Below are 13085 nucleotides of genomic sequence, written 5' to 3' on the forward strand. Positions count from 1 at the left end.
GAGGAGGAGGGAGTGGGGGGGGAGAGGAGAGAGGAGGAGGGAGTGGGGGGAGGGGAGGGAGAGGAGGGAGTGGGGGGGAGAGGAGAGAGGAGGAGGGAGTGGGGGAGGGAGAGGAGGAGGGAGTGGGGGGAGGGAGTGGGGGGGAGAGGAGGAGGGAGTGGGGGAGGGGAGGGAGAGGAGGAGGGAGTGGGGGGGAGAGGAGGAGGGAGTGGGGGAGGGGAGGGAGAGGAGGAGGGAGTGGGGGGAGGGAGTGGGGGGGAGAGGAGAGAGGAGGAGGGAGTGGAGGGAGGGGAGAGGAGGAGGGAGTGGGGGGAAGGGTGAGGATGGGAGTGGGGTAGGGGTGAGGGGAGGGAGTGGGGAGGGGAGGGAGTGTGGGGAAGGGTGAGAGTGGGGGAGGGGAGGGAGTGGGGGGAAGGGTGAGGATGGGAGTGGGGTAGGGGTGAGGGGAGGGAGTGGGGAGGGGAGGGAGTGGGGGGAAGGGTGAGGGTGAGAGTGGGGGTAGGGGTGAGGAGGAGGGAGTGGGGGTAGGGGTGAGGGGAGGGAGTAGGGGAGGGGTGAGGGGAGGGAGTGTGGGATGGGAGGGGGGATGGGAGTGAGGGAAGCAGTGGGAGAGGAGGAGGGAGTGGGGGGTAGGAAGAAGTGTGCGGGGAGGGGGGGCTGGGATGGGGGGGGGGACGGGGGGAGTGTGGGGCGGTGATTTATGGATCCATCCTGTAGTCTGCATCAGCTGACAGTGGGATGGGCAGCACAGACATGGCACCCATGGGTGGGGCACCCTGAGCAGCACCCATGGGTGGGATGGGCACCCTCACAGCACCCTGGGCAGCACGGTAGCCATGGGTCGGATGGGCACGCCGGGCAGCGTGGTGACCCAGCACCCATGGGTGGGGTGGGGTGGGGCACCCTGAGCAGCACCCATGGGTGGGATGGGCACACCGGGCAGCGTGGTAACACAGCACCCATGGGTGGGGTGGGGCACCCTGAGCAGCACCCATGGGTGGGATGGGCACACCGGGCAGCGTGGTAACACAGCACCCATGGGTGGGGTGGGGCACCCTGAGCAGCACCCATGGGTGGGATGGGCACACCGGGCAGCGTGGTAACACAGCACCCATGGGTGGGGTGGGCACCCCAGTGACACGGCACCCATGGGTGGGTTGGAACCCTCGCAGCACCCTGGGCAGCACGTTGACACAGCACTCAAGGGTGAGGTGGGGCACTCTGGGCAGCACCCACGGGTGGGCTGGGCACCCTCACAGCACCCTGGGCAGCATGGTGAAGGGCAGGATGGGGCTGCTGGCCTCCAGTTCGAGGGCGGTGAGGAAGCACTCGGTGGCTGCCTCGTCACTGCCCTGTGCCTGCAACACCTCGCCCAGGCTGTTCCACACCTCGTGGGCCGTCGAGCTGATCTGCACCGCGTCTCGCAGCACCTTCTCTGCCAGGCTGTAGCGACACAACTGCTGCAGGACCAGCCCCTGCAACGGGAGAGGGAGAGAGAGAGAGAGACGGCGTGAGCATCGATGTAGCACCAGGCCACCCAACACCACACACTCTCAGCACTCACACACCCCACACACACACCTCACTCCCCACACACACACACCCCACACACACTCCCCACACACACACCCCACACACACACCCCACACACACACCCCACACTCCTACACACCTCACTCCCCACACACACACACCCCACACCCCACACACACACCCCACACACACACCCCCCCCCCTACTCCCCACTCACACACACACCCACTCCCCCCACACACACCACTCCCCACACACACCCCACACACACACACCCAGCACACACACTGCCACACATACTCTCAGCACACACCCCACAAACACCCACTCCCCCCACACACACCCTACTCCCACACTCTCAGCACACTCCCCGCCCCAGCACACCCCACTCCCCACCCCCCACACACAGCCCCCCACACACCCCACTCCCCCCCACACACACTCCCCCATACACCCCACACCCCACCCCCGCACACCTCACCCCCCACACACAGCCCCCCACACACCCCACTCCCCCCCACACCCCTTCTTATCTCCGTGAGCACGCGATTTCCTGTACAAGAAATACCGTCATCCAGCGTGGAAACAGGCCCTTCGGCCCACAGAGTCCATGCCAACTAGCGACCACCCAACACACTCACACTGTCCTCCACACTAGGGCCAATTTACAATTTCTACCAAAGCCAATTAACCTGTAAACCCGCACATCTTTGGAGTGTGGGATGAAACCAGAGCACCCGGAGAAAACCCACGCGGTCACAGAGAGAATGTACAAACTCCGCACAGACAGCACCTGGGATCGAACCTGGGACATAAGGTCATGTGATAGGAGCAGAATCAGGCCATTCGGCCCATCAAGTCTACTCCGCCATTCAATCACGGCTGATCTATCTCTCCCTCCTAACCCCATTCTCCTGCCTTCTCCCCATAACCCCTGACACCCGTACCAACCAAGGTTCAATCTATCTCTGCCTTGAAAACATCCACTGACTTGGCCTCAGCCTTCTGGGTCCGTGGTGCTGTCTGTAGAAAACCCACGGTGTGTTGCATGACGGCCTGTTGTCATGGTCTTTGTGGTATGACTGTAACTCGTGTAGGCAAACGGAAGCTATTCGCAGCACCTCACTGCACGTGACAATAACAAGGCCACGACAAACTGGCTTCCCCCTCGGTGTTTGGCATCGTACAGCACGATCGCTGGACTCCTGCTGATTCTTTCACCCAGAGTCTTTTACCCAGAGTAGGGGAATCGAGGACCAGAGGACATAGGTTCAAGGTGAAGGGGAAAAGATTTAATAGGAATCCGAGGGGTAACTTTTTCACACAAGAGGGTGGTGGGTGTGTGGAACAAGCTGCCAGAGGAGGTAGATGAGGCTGGGACTATCCCATCGTTTAAGAAACAGGTACATGAATAGGACAGGTTTGGAGGGATATGGACCAAGCGCAGGCAAGTGGGACTAGTGTAGCTGGGACATTGTTGGCCGGTGTGGGTGAGTTGGGCCGAAGGGCCTGTTTCCACACTGTATCACTCTGTGACTCTATGAAGGGCCTGTTTCCACACTGTATCACTCTATGACTCTATGAAGGGCCTGTTTCCACACTGTATCACTCTGTGACTCTATGAAGGGCCTGTTTCCACACTGTATCACTCTGTGACTCTATGAAGGGCCTGTTTCCACACTGTATCACTCTGTGACTCTATGAAGGGCCTGTTTCCACGCTGTATCACTCTGTGACTCTATTCTGCAGTTGGAAAAAATAACTGAGAGCACTCAGCTCCCAGCAGGCCTGAGCATCTAACCACCAGGTTCCACGGTAGAGCTGGCACAAAGCAAACAGCACCAGCATTTAAACATGTGCCTACACCCTCCCCTCCCAGATTACCAAGGCAATCATGCAGTGCTTAGTTATAGAATCATAGAGTGATACAGTGTGGAAACAGGCCCTTCGGCCCAACCTGCCCACACCAACCAACATGCCCCAGCTACACTAGTCTCGCCTTTGGCCCATATCCCTCCAAACCTGTCCTATCCATGTCCCTGTTTCTTAAACGTTGTGATAGTCCCTGCCTCAACCACCTCCACCGGCAGCCTGTACCCTACACAGGTTATAGGAGTAGAATTAGGCCATTCGGCCCATCGCGTCTACACCGCCATTCAATCATGGCTGATCTCTGCCTCCTAATCCCATTTTCCTGCCTTCTCCCCATAACCCTTGACGCCCGTTCTAATCAAGAATTTGTCTACCTCTGCCTTAAAAATATCCACTGACGGCCTCCACAGCCCTCTGTGGCAGTTCACTACCCTCTGACTGAATTCACTGCCCTCTGACTAAAGATTCACCACCCTCTGACTAAAGAAGTTCCTCCTCACCTCCTTTCTAAAAGAGCGCCCTTTAATTCTGAGGCTGTGCCCTCTGGTCCTGGACTCTTCCACCAGTGGAAACATCCTCTCCACATCCACTCTATCTATGCCTTTCATTATTCTGTAAATTTGAAAAAGGTCCCCCCCTTAACAACCACCACCCTTTGTGTAAAAAAGTTACCCCTCAGATTCCTAATAAATCTTTCCTCTCTAGAAGAATATGGGGGGACCTCATTGAAACATACAGAATAGTGAAATTAGTGGATGTAGAGAGGATGTTTCCACTAGTGGGAGAGTCGAGGACCAGAGGGCACAGCCTCAGAATTAAAGGACGTTCTTTTAGGAAGGAGATGAGGAGGAATTTCTTTAGTCAGAGGGTGGTAAATCTGTGGAATTCTTTGCCACAGAGGGCTGTGGAGGCCAAGTCAGTGGATATATTTAAGGCAGAGATAGATAGATTCTTGATTAGTACGGGTGTCAGAGGTTATGGGGAGAAGGCAGGAGAATGGGGTTAGGAGGGAGAGATAGATCAGCCATGATTGAATGGCAGAGTAGACTTGACGGGCCGAATGGCCTAATTCTACACCTATCACTTATGACCAGAGAAATCAAAATCTGAAAATGCCGTGTAAACATCTTTACATAGAAACATAGAAAATAGGTGCAGGAGGAGGCCACTCGGCCCTTCGATCCAGCACCGCCATTCATTGTGATCATGGCTGATCGTCCACAATCAATAACCCGTCAAGTCAAGTCAATTTTATTTGTATAGCACATTTAAAAACAACCCACGTTGACCAAAGTGCTGTACATCAGTTCAGGTACTAAGAAACGAACATACAATGGCACACAAACATAACAGCACATACATAAACAGTTCACAGCGCCCCCTCAGAGGGTCTCAAACGCTAGGGAGTAGAAATAGGGTTTGAGCCTGGACTTAAAGGAGTCGATGGAGGGAGCAGTTCTGATGGGGAGAGGGATGCTGTTCCACAGTCTAGGTGCTGCAACCGCAAAAGCGCGGTCACCCCTGAGCTTAAGCCTAGACCGCGGGATAGTCAGTAGCCCCAAGTCGGCCGACCTGAGGGACCTGGAGATAGAGTGGTGGGTTAGAAGATTTTTGATATGGGGGGGCAAGCCCGTTTAGGGCTTTGTATGTGAATAGGAGCTTGAAGTTGATTCTGTACTGTACTGGGAGCCAGTGGAGAAAGGCCAGAATCGGGGTGATGTGGTCCCTTTTACGGGTACCCGTCAGGAGTCTCGCTGCGGCGTTTTGGACCAATTGAAGGCGGGACAGGGAAGATTGGCTGATCCCAGTGTATAGGGAGTTGCAGTAGTCTAGGCGGGAGGAAATGAATGCGTGGATGATTTTCTCAATGTCGTCAAATTGGAGTAATGGTTTGATTTTAGCTATGGTACGAAGCTGGAAGAAGCTGGCTTTTACCACAGCGTTGACTTGCTTGTCGAACTTTAATGCAGAGTCAAATATCACGCCAAGGTTTTTGACATGCGGTTTGGCTAGGGAGGATAGGCTTCCAAGGATGCCTGTTATCGTTTTGATGGAGTCGGGGGGGCCGAATAGGATGACCTCAGACTTGCTCTCGTTTAGTTGAAGGAAGTTCTGTGCCATCCAACATTTTATGTCCTCAAGGCAGTGCATGAGGCTGATTAAATCTGACCGGTTGTTGGGTTTCAGGGGGAGATAAAGCTGTGTGTCATCGGCATAGCAGTGGAAAGTAATGCCGTGCCTTTGAATGATTTGGCCGAGGGGGAGCATGTATAGAGAGAAGAGAATGGGGCCTAGGATGGAGCCTTGTGGAACTCCGCAGGAGAGGCTAGCTGGGGAAGAGGAATAATTGCCTATGTTGATGGCGAAACTCCTATCTTTGAGGTAGGAAATGAACCAGCTCAGGGCAATGCCATCAACGCCAACTGCGTACCGGAGACGGTCAATAAGGATGATGTGGTCCACTGTATCGAACGCTGTGCTGAGGTCGAGAAGGAGCAAGATTGCACAGTCGCCGGTGTCGATGGTGAGAAGCAGGTCGTTGTGTACCTTCAACAAGGCAGACTCTGTGCTGTGGTGGGCTCTGAAACCTGACTGGAAACTTTCCAGGGTGGTACTTTGGTGTAGGTAAGGCAGTAGTTGATTTAGGATTGCCTTTTCAAGGACTTTTGACAGGAATGGCAGTTTGGAAATGGGTCTGTAGTTGCTAGGCAAGGTGGGGTCTAGGTTAGGTTTTTTCAGTAGGGGCTGGACCACCGCGTGCTTGAAACAGGTTGGAACAGTGCCAGTGGCCAGAGAACTGTTGATGATAGAGAGGATGCTGGGACCGGCTATTGCAATGACATCCTTCAGAAGGGCAGTGGGGACAGTGCCAAGGGGGCAGGTTGCAGGTTTCATAGCGGAGACAAGCTTTGCAAGGGAGGATAGAGTGATGGGTTGGAAACAGTCCAATTTAGATGAACAGACCAGTGAGACAGTTAGGTCACGGGTGGGAGGGGAAATATCTGTTCTAATGTTCTCAACTTTGCTAGTGAAAAATGTAGAGAATTCTTCGCACTTAGCTAGAATGTTGCCTGGGTTTCAGCACTTAAGCTACAGAGAGAGGTTGAACAGGTTGGGTCTTTATTCTTTGGAGCGTAGAAGGTTAAGGGGGGACTTGATAGAGGTTGATAGAGGTTGATAGAGGTTTTTAAAATTTTAAGAGGGACGGACAGAGTTGACGTGGGTAGGCTTTTCCCTTTGAGAGTGGGGAAGATTCCAACAAGGGGACATAACTTCAGAATTAAGGGACAAAAGTTTAGGGGTAACATGAGGGGTAACTTCTTTACTCAGAGGGTGGTGGCTGTATGGAATGGGCTTCCGGTGGAAGTGGTGGAGGCAGGCTCGATTTTATTATTTAAGAGTAAATTGGATAGGTATATGGATGGGAGGGGATTGGAGGGTTATGGTCTGAGAGCAGGTAGATGAGACTAGGTCAGGGAGAGTGGTCGGCATGGACTGGTAGGGCCGAACGGGCCTGTTTCCGTGCTGTAATTGTTATATGGTTATATGGTTATATGGGACCCAACTAAGCTGGTACTGGGGGCGGGACATATGACAGAGGTAATAGTGCTAAATAGGACCTTGGAATTATGACAGTTTTTGGAGATAAGGTCGGAAAAGTATTGTGCTCTTGCAGGATTTACTGCTTCCTGGTATTTGAGAAGATTGTTTCTCAGAATCTCGAAGGAAATTTGAAGCTTATCACATTTCCACCTCCGTTCTGATTTACTGGAACTCCCTTCTTAGGGCTCTGGTGGTGCCTGCCTTCTCCCCATACCCCTTGATTCCACTAGCCCCCAGAGCTCTATCTAACTCTCTTAAACCCATCCAGTGAATTGGCTTCCACTGCCCTCTGTGGCAGAGAATTCCACAAATTCACAACTCTCTGGGTGAAAAAATTCCTTCTCACCTCAGTTTTAAATGGCCTCCCCTTTATTCTTAGACTGTGTGGCCCCTGGTTCTGGACTCGTCCAACATTGGGAACATTTTTCTTGCATTTAACAATAAAGTGCAAACCAGATAAGCACTTCTTATTTTGAGTCTACCTTCGACTTAAACCAGCATCTGCAATTTTTGTTTCTACTTCTTAATCTGAGTTTGAAAGATCCCGTGAAGACCATACATCAAGTGCAGGAAGGAACTGCAGATGCTGGTTTATACGGAAGATAGACACAAAATACTGGAGTAATTCAGCGGGTCAGGCGGCATCTCTGGAGAAAACAGGTGACGTTTCGGGTCGAGACCCTTCTCCAACACGAAACGTCCCCTATTCCTTTTCTCCGCAGATGCTGCCCGACCCGCTGAGTTACGAGGGCATTTTGTATCACTCTTTGCCATCCATCAGGATTAGTTTGGTTTAGTTTAGAGATACAGCGCGGAAACAGGCCCTTTGGCCCACCGAGTCCGCGCCGACCAGCGATCCCCGCACACCAACGCTACCCTCTGCACACCAGGGACAATTTACAATTAAACCAAACCAATTAACCTACAATCCTGCACGTTTTTGGAGTGTGGGAGGAAACCGGAGCACCCGGAGAAAACCCACGCGGGTCACGGGGAGAACGTACAAACTGCGTGCAGACGGCACCCGTGGTCGGGATGGAACCCGGGTCTGCGGCGCTGTGAGGCCACGACTCTACCGCTGGGCCACCGTGCCGGCTCCTCGCCTCCTCGCCCACCTTTACCACCTGAGCAGCAGTCCAGCGGGCAGCCACTGGGCCCGGCAATGACAGCTCCGATCCCAACCCAACCCACGCAGCTCCCAATAAACAACTCTGCCCGACCACCGCAGTCAGACCTGCACGCGCGTTGCTAGGATGCAGCCGGTTGCCGGGCAACAGGCTAAATCCCCGTCCAAGTACTCCAGTTTAAAGAGGTGCTTCTAACTGCGACGGGCCTGATGTGCAGCGACGGGGGGAGGGGGGGGCGCTGCCTCAGGAGGGAGAGTCATGTCACCGCTGCTCACTCCCCCTGCACCCCGCTCTTCAACACACACCCCCCCCCCCCCCCTGCAACCTGTAGATCCGGGCGGCACAGCAGCGCAGCGGGTAGAGCTGCTGCCTCACAGCGCCAGAGACCCGAGTTCAATCCTGACTCCGGGTCGCTGTCTGTGGGTGTGGCGTTTGCACGTTCTCTCCCCCCCCCCCCGTGACCGCGTGGGTTTCCTCCGGGTGCTTCGGTTTCCTCCGAGTTTGTAGGCTAATTGCCCCACTGTAAATCGGCGCGAGTGTGTGGGGAGTGGATGGGAAAGTGGGATAACGTGGAACTAGTGTGAACGGGTGATTAGGGTCACCAACTGTCCTGTAACAGCCGGGATATCCTGTAACTTGGGCTAAATTGGCTTGTCCCGTACAGGACCGCCCTTGTCCCGTATTAGGCCTGGGGGGGCGCTGCAGGCCCGGACGCTGTAGGTCCGGGGGGCGCTGTAGGCCCGGACGCTGTAGGTCCGGGGGGCGCTGTAGGCCCGGACGCTGTAGGTCGGGGGGGCGCTGTAGGCCCGGACGCTGTAGGTCCGGCGGGCGCTGTAGGCCCGGACGCTGTAGGTCCGGGGGGCGCTGTAGGCCCGGACGCTGTAGGTCCGGGGGGCGCTGTAGGCCCGGACGCTGTAGGTGCGGACAGTGTAGGTCCGGAGGCCCGGGCGCCGCCTAATGGAGGTTGCTTGGTAACCCACCTCCTGGCCCAGGCCACCGCCATTGGTGGAGCGGGAGCACGTGGCCGCTGGCTGGGTGAGGTCACGTGGGCCGTGGGGCGGTGACGTCACCTGGTCCTGTATTTGGGAGTGAGATAGTTGGCACCCTACAGGTGATCGATGGACTTGGTGGGCCAATGGGCCCAATGCATAAATTGTGCTTGCCTTCCTAACTACCGATTCTACTTGCAGATTAACCTTTTGGGAATCCTGTACCAGAACTGCCAAGTTCCATTTGCACCTCTGATTTCCAAATCCTGTCCCCCTTTAGAAAATAATCTACGTCTTTATTCCCACTAACAAAATGCACGACTCCACACTTTGCTGCACTGTATTCCACCTGCCACTTCTCTGCCCACTCTCCCAACCAGTCCAAGTCCTTCTTTTAGTTTAGTTTGGTTTAGAGATTCAGCGTGGAAACAGGCCCCTTCGGCCCACCGGGTCCGCGCCGCCCAGCGATCCCCGCGCATTAACACTATCCTACACCCACTAGGGACAATTTTTACATTTACCAAGCCAATTAACCTACAAACCTGCACGTCTTTGGAGTGTGGGAGGAAACTGAAGATCTCGGAGAAAACCCACGCAGGTCACGGGGAGAACGTACAAACTCCGTACAGACAGCGCCCGTAGTCGGGATCGAACCCGGGTCTCCGGCGCTGCGTCCGCTGTGACTCTACCGCTGCGCCACCGTGCCGCCCTTCTGTTTCCTCCACACTACCTGCCCCTCCACCTATCTCTGTATCATCCGCAAACTCATCCAAATCATCGCTATACAACGCGAAGAGTAGCGGCCCCAGCATTGAGCAATGAACTGACCACAACTACCTTCTGTGGCAGAGAATTCCACAGAAACAAGGAAGTGCAGGTGCTGGTTCACAGAAGGTGCTGCGGTAACTCAGCGGGCCGGGCGGCATGTCTGGAGAACATGCCTTCGTCGTGCGCCCTGTTTGGGTCGGGACCCTTCTTCAGGCTGACGTTTCTGGTCGGGACTCTTCCTATCCACGTTCTCCAGAGACGCTGCCTGGCCCCGCGGAGTTACTCCCCGACACCCGGTGCCTTTTCAGGGGACGTTGAGTTCTGTGGGCACATTGTGGTTTGGCTTGCGAGGCAGGTGTTCCCCTTTGTCTGGTACAGAGACACAACCTGCACGGTGAGGTGAGGTAAAGGTCTACAATTACCCAGCGCAGGCTGTGATGACGGACAGTGGATCTTTATCTCCGTGGGGTTTGAGTGTGAAGAGAGGATGGCACTGTGCGGTTCCACAATGGTCGGGTCAGACCCCATCCTGAGAGCAGTCCTGCGACTCTGGACTTTACACCTCAGGAGGAAGGCGTGGGCACAAGTGGAAGTTCGTCAAGAGTTTAAAGGTTTCATTGCAATAGCCGGCTGCACTGAGTTGCCTTCTGAATCTGAATTACCTTCATTGTCATTCAAAATGAATTGAACCAAAATCATTTGCCACAACAGTCCAGAGTAAAAGACACAAGACACACAATTTTAACACAAACATCCATCACAGTGACAACTCCAGACACCCCTTCACTGTGATGGAAGGCAAAAAAACTTCTTCTCTCTTCCCCCTCATGCTTCTCCCACGGACAGATAGTTTGACTTCTGCCGAGGCGACCGAGGCGACCGAGGCTCCCGACTCGCGCAGCCCCCGCAAGGAGATGGAAGGTTCCACGGCCAAGCCGCGCCGGGAAAGTCCCGCGGCCGAGCCGGGCGATGGAAGGTCCCGCGGCCGAGCCGCGCCAGGAAAGTCCCGCGGCCGAGCCGGGCGATGGAAGGCCACACGGCTGAGCCGCGCCGGGCGATGGAAGGCCCCGCGGCTGCGCCGCGCTGGGAAAGTCCCGCGGCCGAGCCGAGCGATGGAAGGCCACACGGCCGAGCCGTGCCGGGAAAGTCCCGCGGCCGAGCCGCGCCGGGCGATGGAAGGCCCCACGGCCTTCAACAACAACGACAGAATGATGGGACCATTTAGTTGGTGCTTTAAGCATTTTTAAACAATCCGTTTAATGGGCCCATTTACTTGGTGTTTTAAGTATTTAAACGATAAAGTTGGGCGGTCACGGTGGCGCAGCGGTAGAGTTGCCGCCTTACAGCGAACACAGCGCCGGAGACACGGGTTCCATCCCGACTACGGGTGCTGTCTGTACGGAGTTTGTACGTTCTCCCCGTGGGTTTTCTCCGAGATCTTCGGTTTCCTCCCACACTCCAAAGCCAATAGACAATAGGTGCAGGAGGAGGCCATTCGACCCTTCGAGCCAGCACCGCCATTCAATGTGATCATGGCTGATCATTCTCAATCAGTACCCCGTTCCCGCCTTCTCCCCATACCCCCTGACTCGGCTATCCTTAAGAGCTCTATCCAGCTCTCTCTTGAATGCATTCAGAGAATTGGCCTCCACTGCCTTCTGAGGAAGAGAATTCCACAGATTCACAACTCTCTGACTGAAAAAGTTTTTCCTCATCTCCGTTCTAAATGGCCTACCCCTTATTCTTAAACTGTGGCCCCTTGTTCTGGACTCCCCCAACATTGGGAACATGTTTCCTGCCTCTAACGTGTCCAACCCCTTAATAATCTTATACGTTTCGATGAGATCCCCTCTCATCCTTCTAAATTCCAGTGTATACAAGCCTAGTCGCTCCAGTGTTTCAACATATGACAGTCCCGCCATTCCGGGAATTAACCTAGTAAACCTACGCTGCACGTGCAGGTTTGTAGGTTAATTGGCTTGGCAAATGTAAAAGTTGTCCCTAGTGGGTGTAGGATAGTGTTAGTGTGCGGGGATCGCTGGTCGGCGCGGACCCAGTGGGCCGAAAGGGCCTGTATATCTAAACTAAACGTGCAAAGTCCACACACTCTCCCTCAACTAGACAGCAAATTGTCAAGCCTGACAGGAAACGTCGTATTTGTTGTGTAAATGACGCGCAGGTTTGTCTGTTAATTTGCGTCTGTACCATTAGCCCGAGTTTTGAGTGAGTGGATGCGAAAATGGGCTAAAGTCAAACTAGTGTGAACAGTGATCGATGGTCTGGCTGTCTCCATGCCTCTTCCCCCAAACAATCAGTCTGAAGAAGGGACTCAACCTGAAACGTCACCTATCCATGTTCTCCAGAGCTGCTGCCTGATCCGCTGAGTTACTCCAGCAATCTGTGTCTTTTTTGTAAACCAGCGCCTGCAGTTCCTCCTACCGATTGTAGTAGGGTAGAGGGGGGGGGGGGGGGGAAGGGGGAGAAAGCTGGAAGAGAGGTGGGGTGGAGGGTGGCAGCACAACTACAATCAGTCTCAGGAAGGGTCCTGACCATCCATATTCTCCAGAGATGCTGCCTGTTTCTCCAGAGAAGATAGTTTTTATCACCCATCCTTGATGCCTCTTGTTGGATCAGAGGGCAATTAAGAGCCAGGGGAGCCATTTTGTGCATTAACCTGCATCTGCAGTTCTTTATTTCTACACTATTACCATGCTGTATCTTTCAGTCAAAGAGCATGATCTTCAGTTAACACTGAGGGGCTGCACTGTGGCACAGCGGTAGAGTTGCTGCCTTCCAGCACTTCCAGCACCACAGACCCGGGTTCAATCCCGACTACTTGTCTTGTCTGTATGGGAGCTGTCTGTACGCCAAAGACGGACAGGTTTGTGGGATAATTGGCTTAGTATAAATGTAAATTGTCCCTAGTGTGTGTAGGATAGTGTTAATGTGCGGGGATCGCAGGTCGGTACGGACTCGGTGGGCTGAAGGGCCTGTGTTGGCGTTACTCAGCAGGCCAGGCTGCATCTCTCTTGTGTCTGCACAATCTCTGCTAAATACGGGCTGAAAAGATGAGGTACGAGGGTAAGCTAGCCAATAATATAAAGGAGGATAGTAAAAGGTTCTTTACGAATGTGAAGAGGAAAAAAATAGTTAAGGCAAAAGGCCACCCATCCCATTAGACGGCTACTTGAAA

At 54.3% G+C, this 13085-nt stretch overlaps 1 protein-coding gene across 1 annotated transcript in view; it reads right to left on the reverse strand.

Moving 5' to 3' along the window:
- Window positions 1-261: 261 nt before the first annotated feature.
- ttc7b (tetratricopeptide repeat domain 7B) overlaps window positions 262-13085 on the reverse strand; it is a 256056-nt gene continuing 243232 nt past the window's right edge. The window contains 1 exon segment of the mRNA XM_078406941.1: window positions 262-1475. Within this exon segment, the coding sequence (XP_078263067.1) occupies window positions 1254-1475 (222 nt within the window). The 3' untranslated portion in view covers window positions 262-1253.

The sequence above is a fragment of the Rhinoraja longicauda genome, chromosome 10 (genome assembly GCF_053455715.1).
Source record: "Rhinoraja longicauda isolate Sanriku21f chromosome 10, sRhiLon1.1, whole genome shotgun sequence".
NCBI classification, from domain to species: domain Eukaryota; kingdom Metazoa; phylum Chordata; class Chondrichthyes; order Rajiformes; family Arhynchobatidae; genus Rhinoraja; species Rhinoraja longicauda.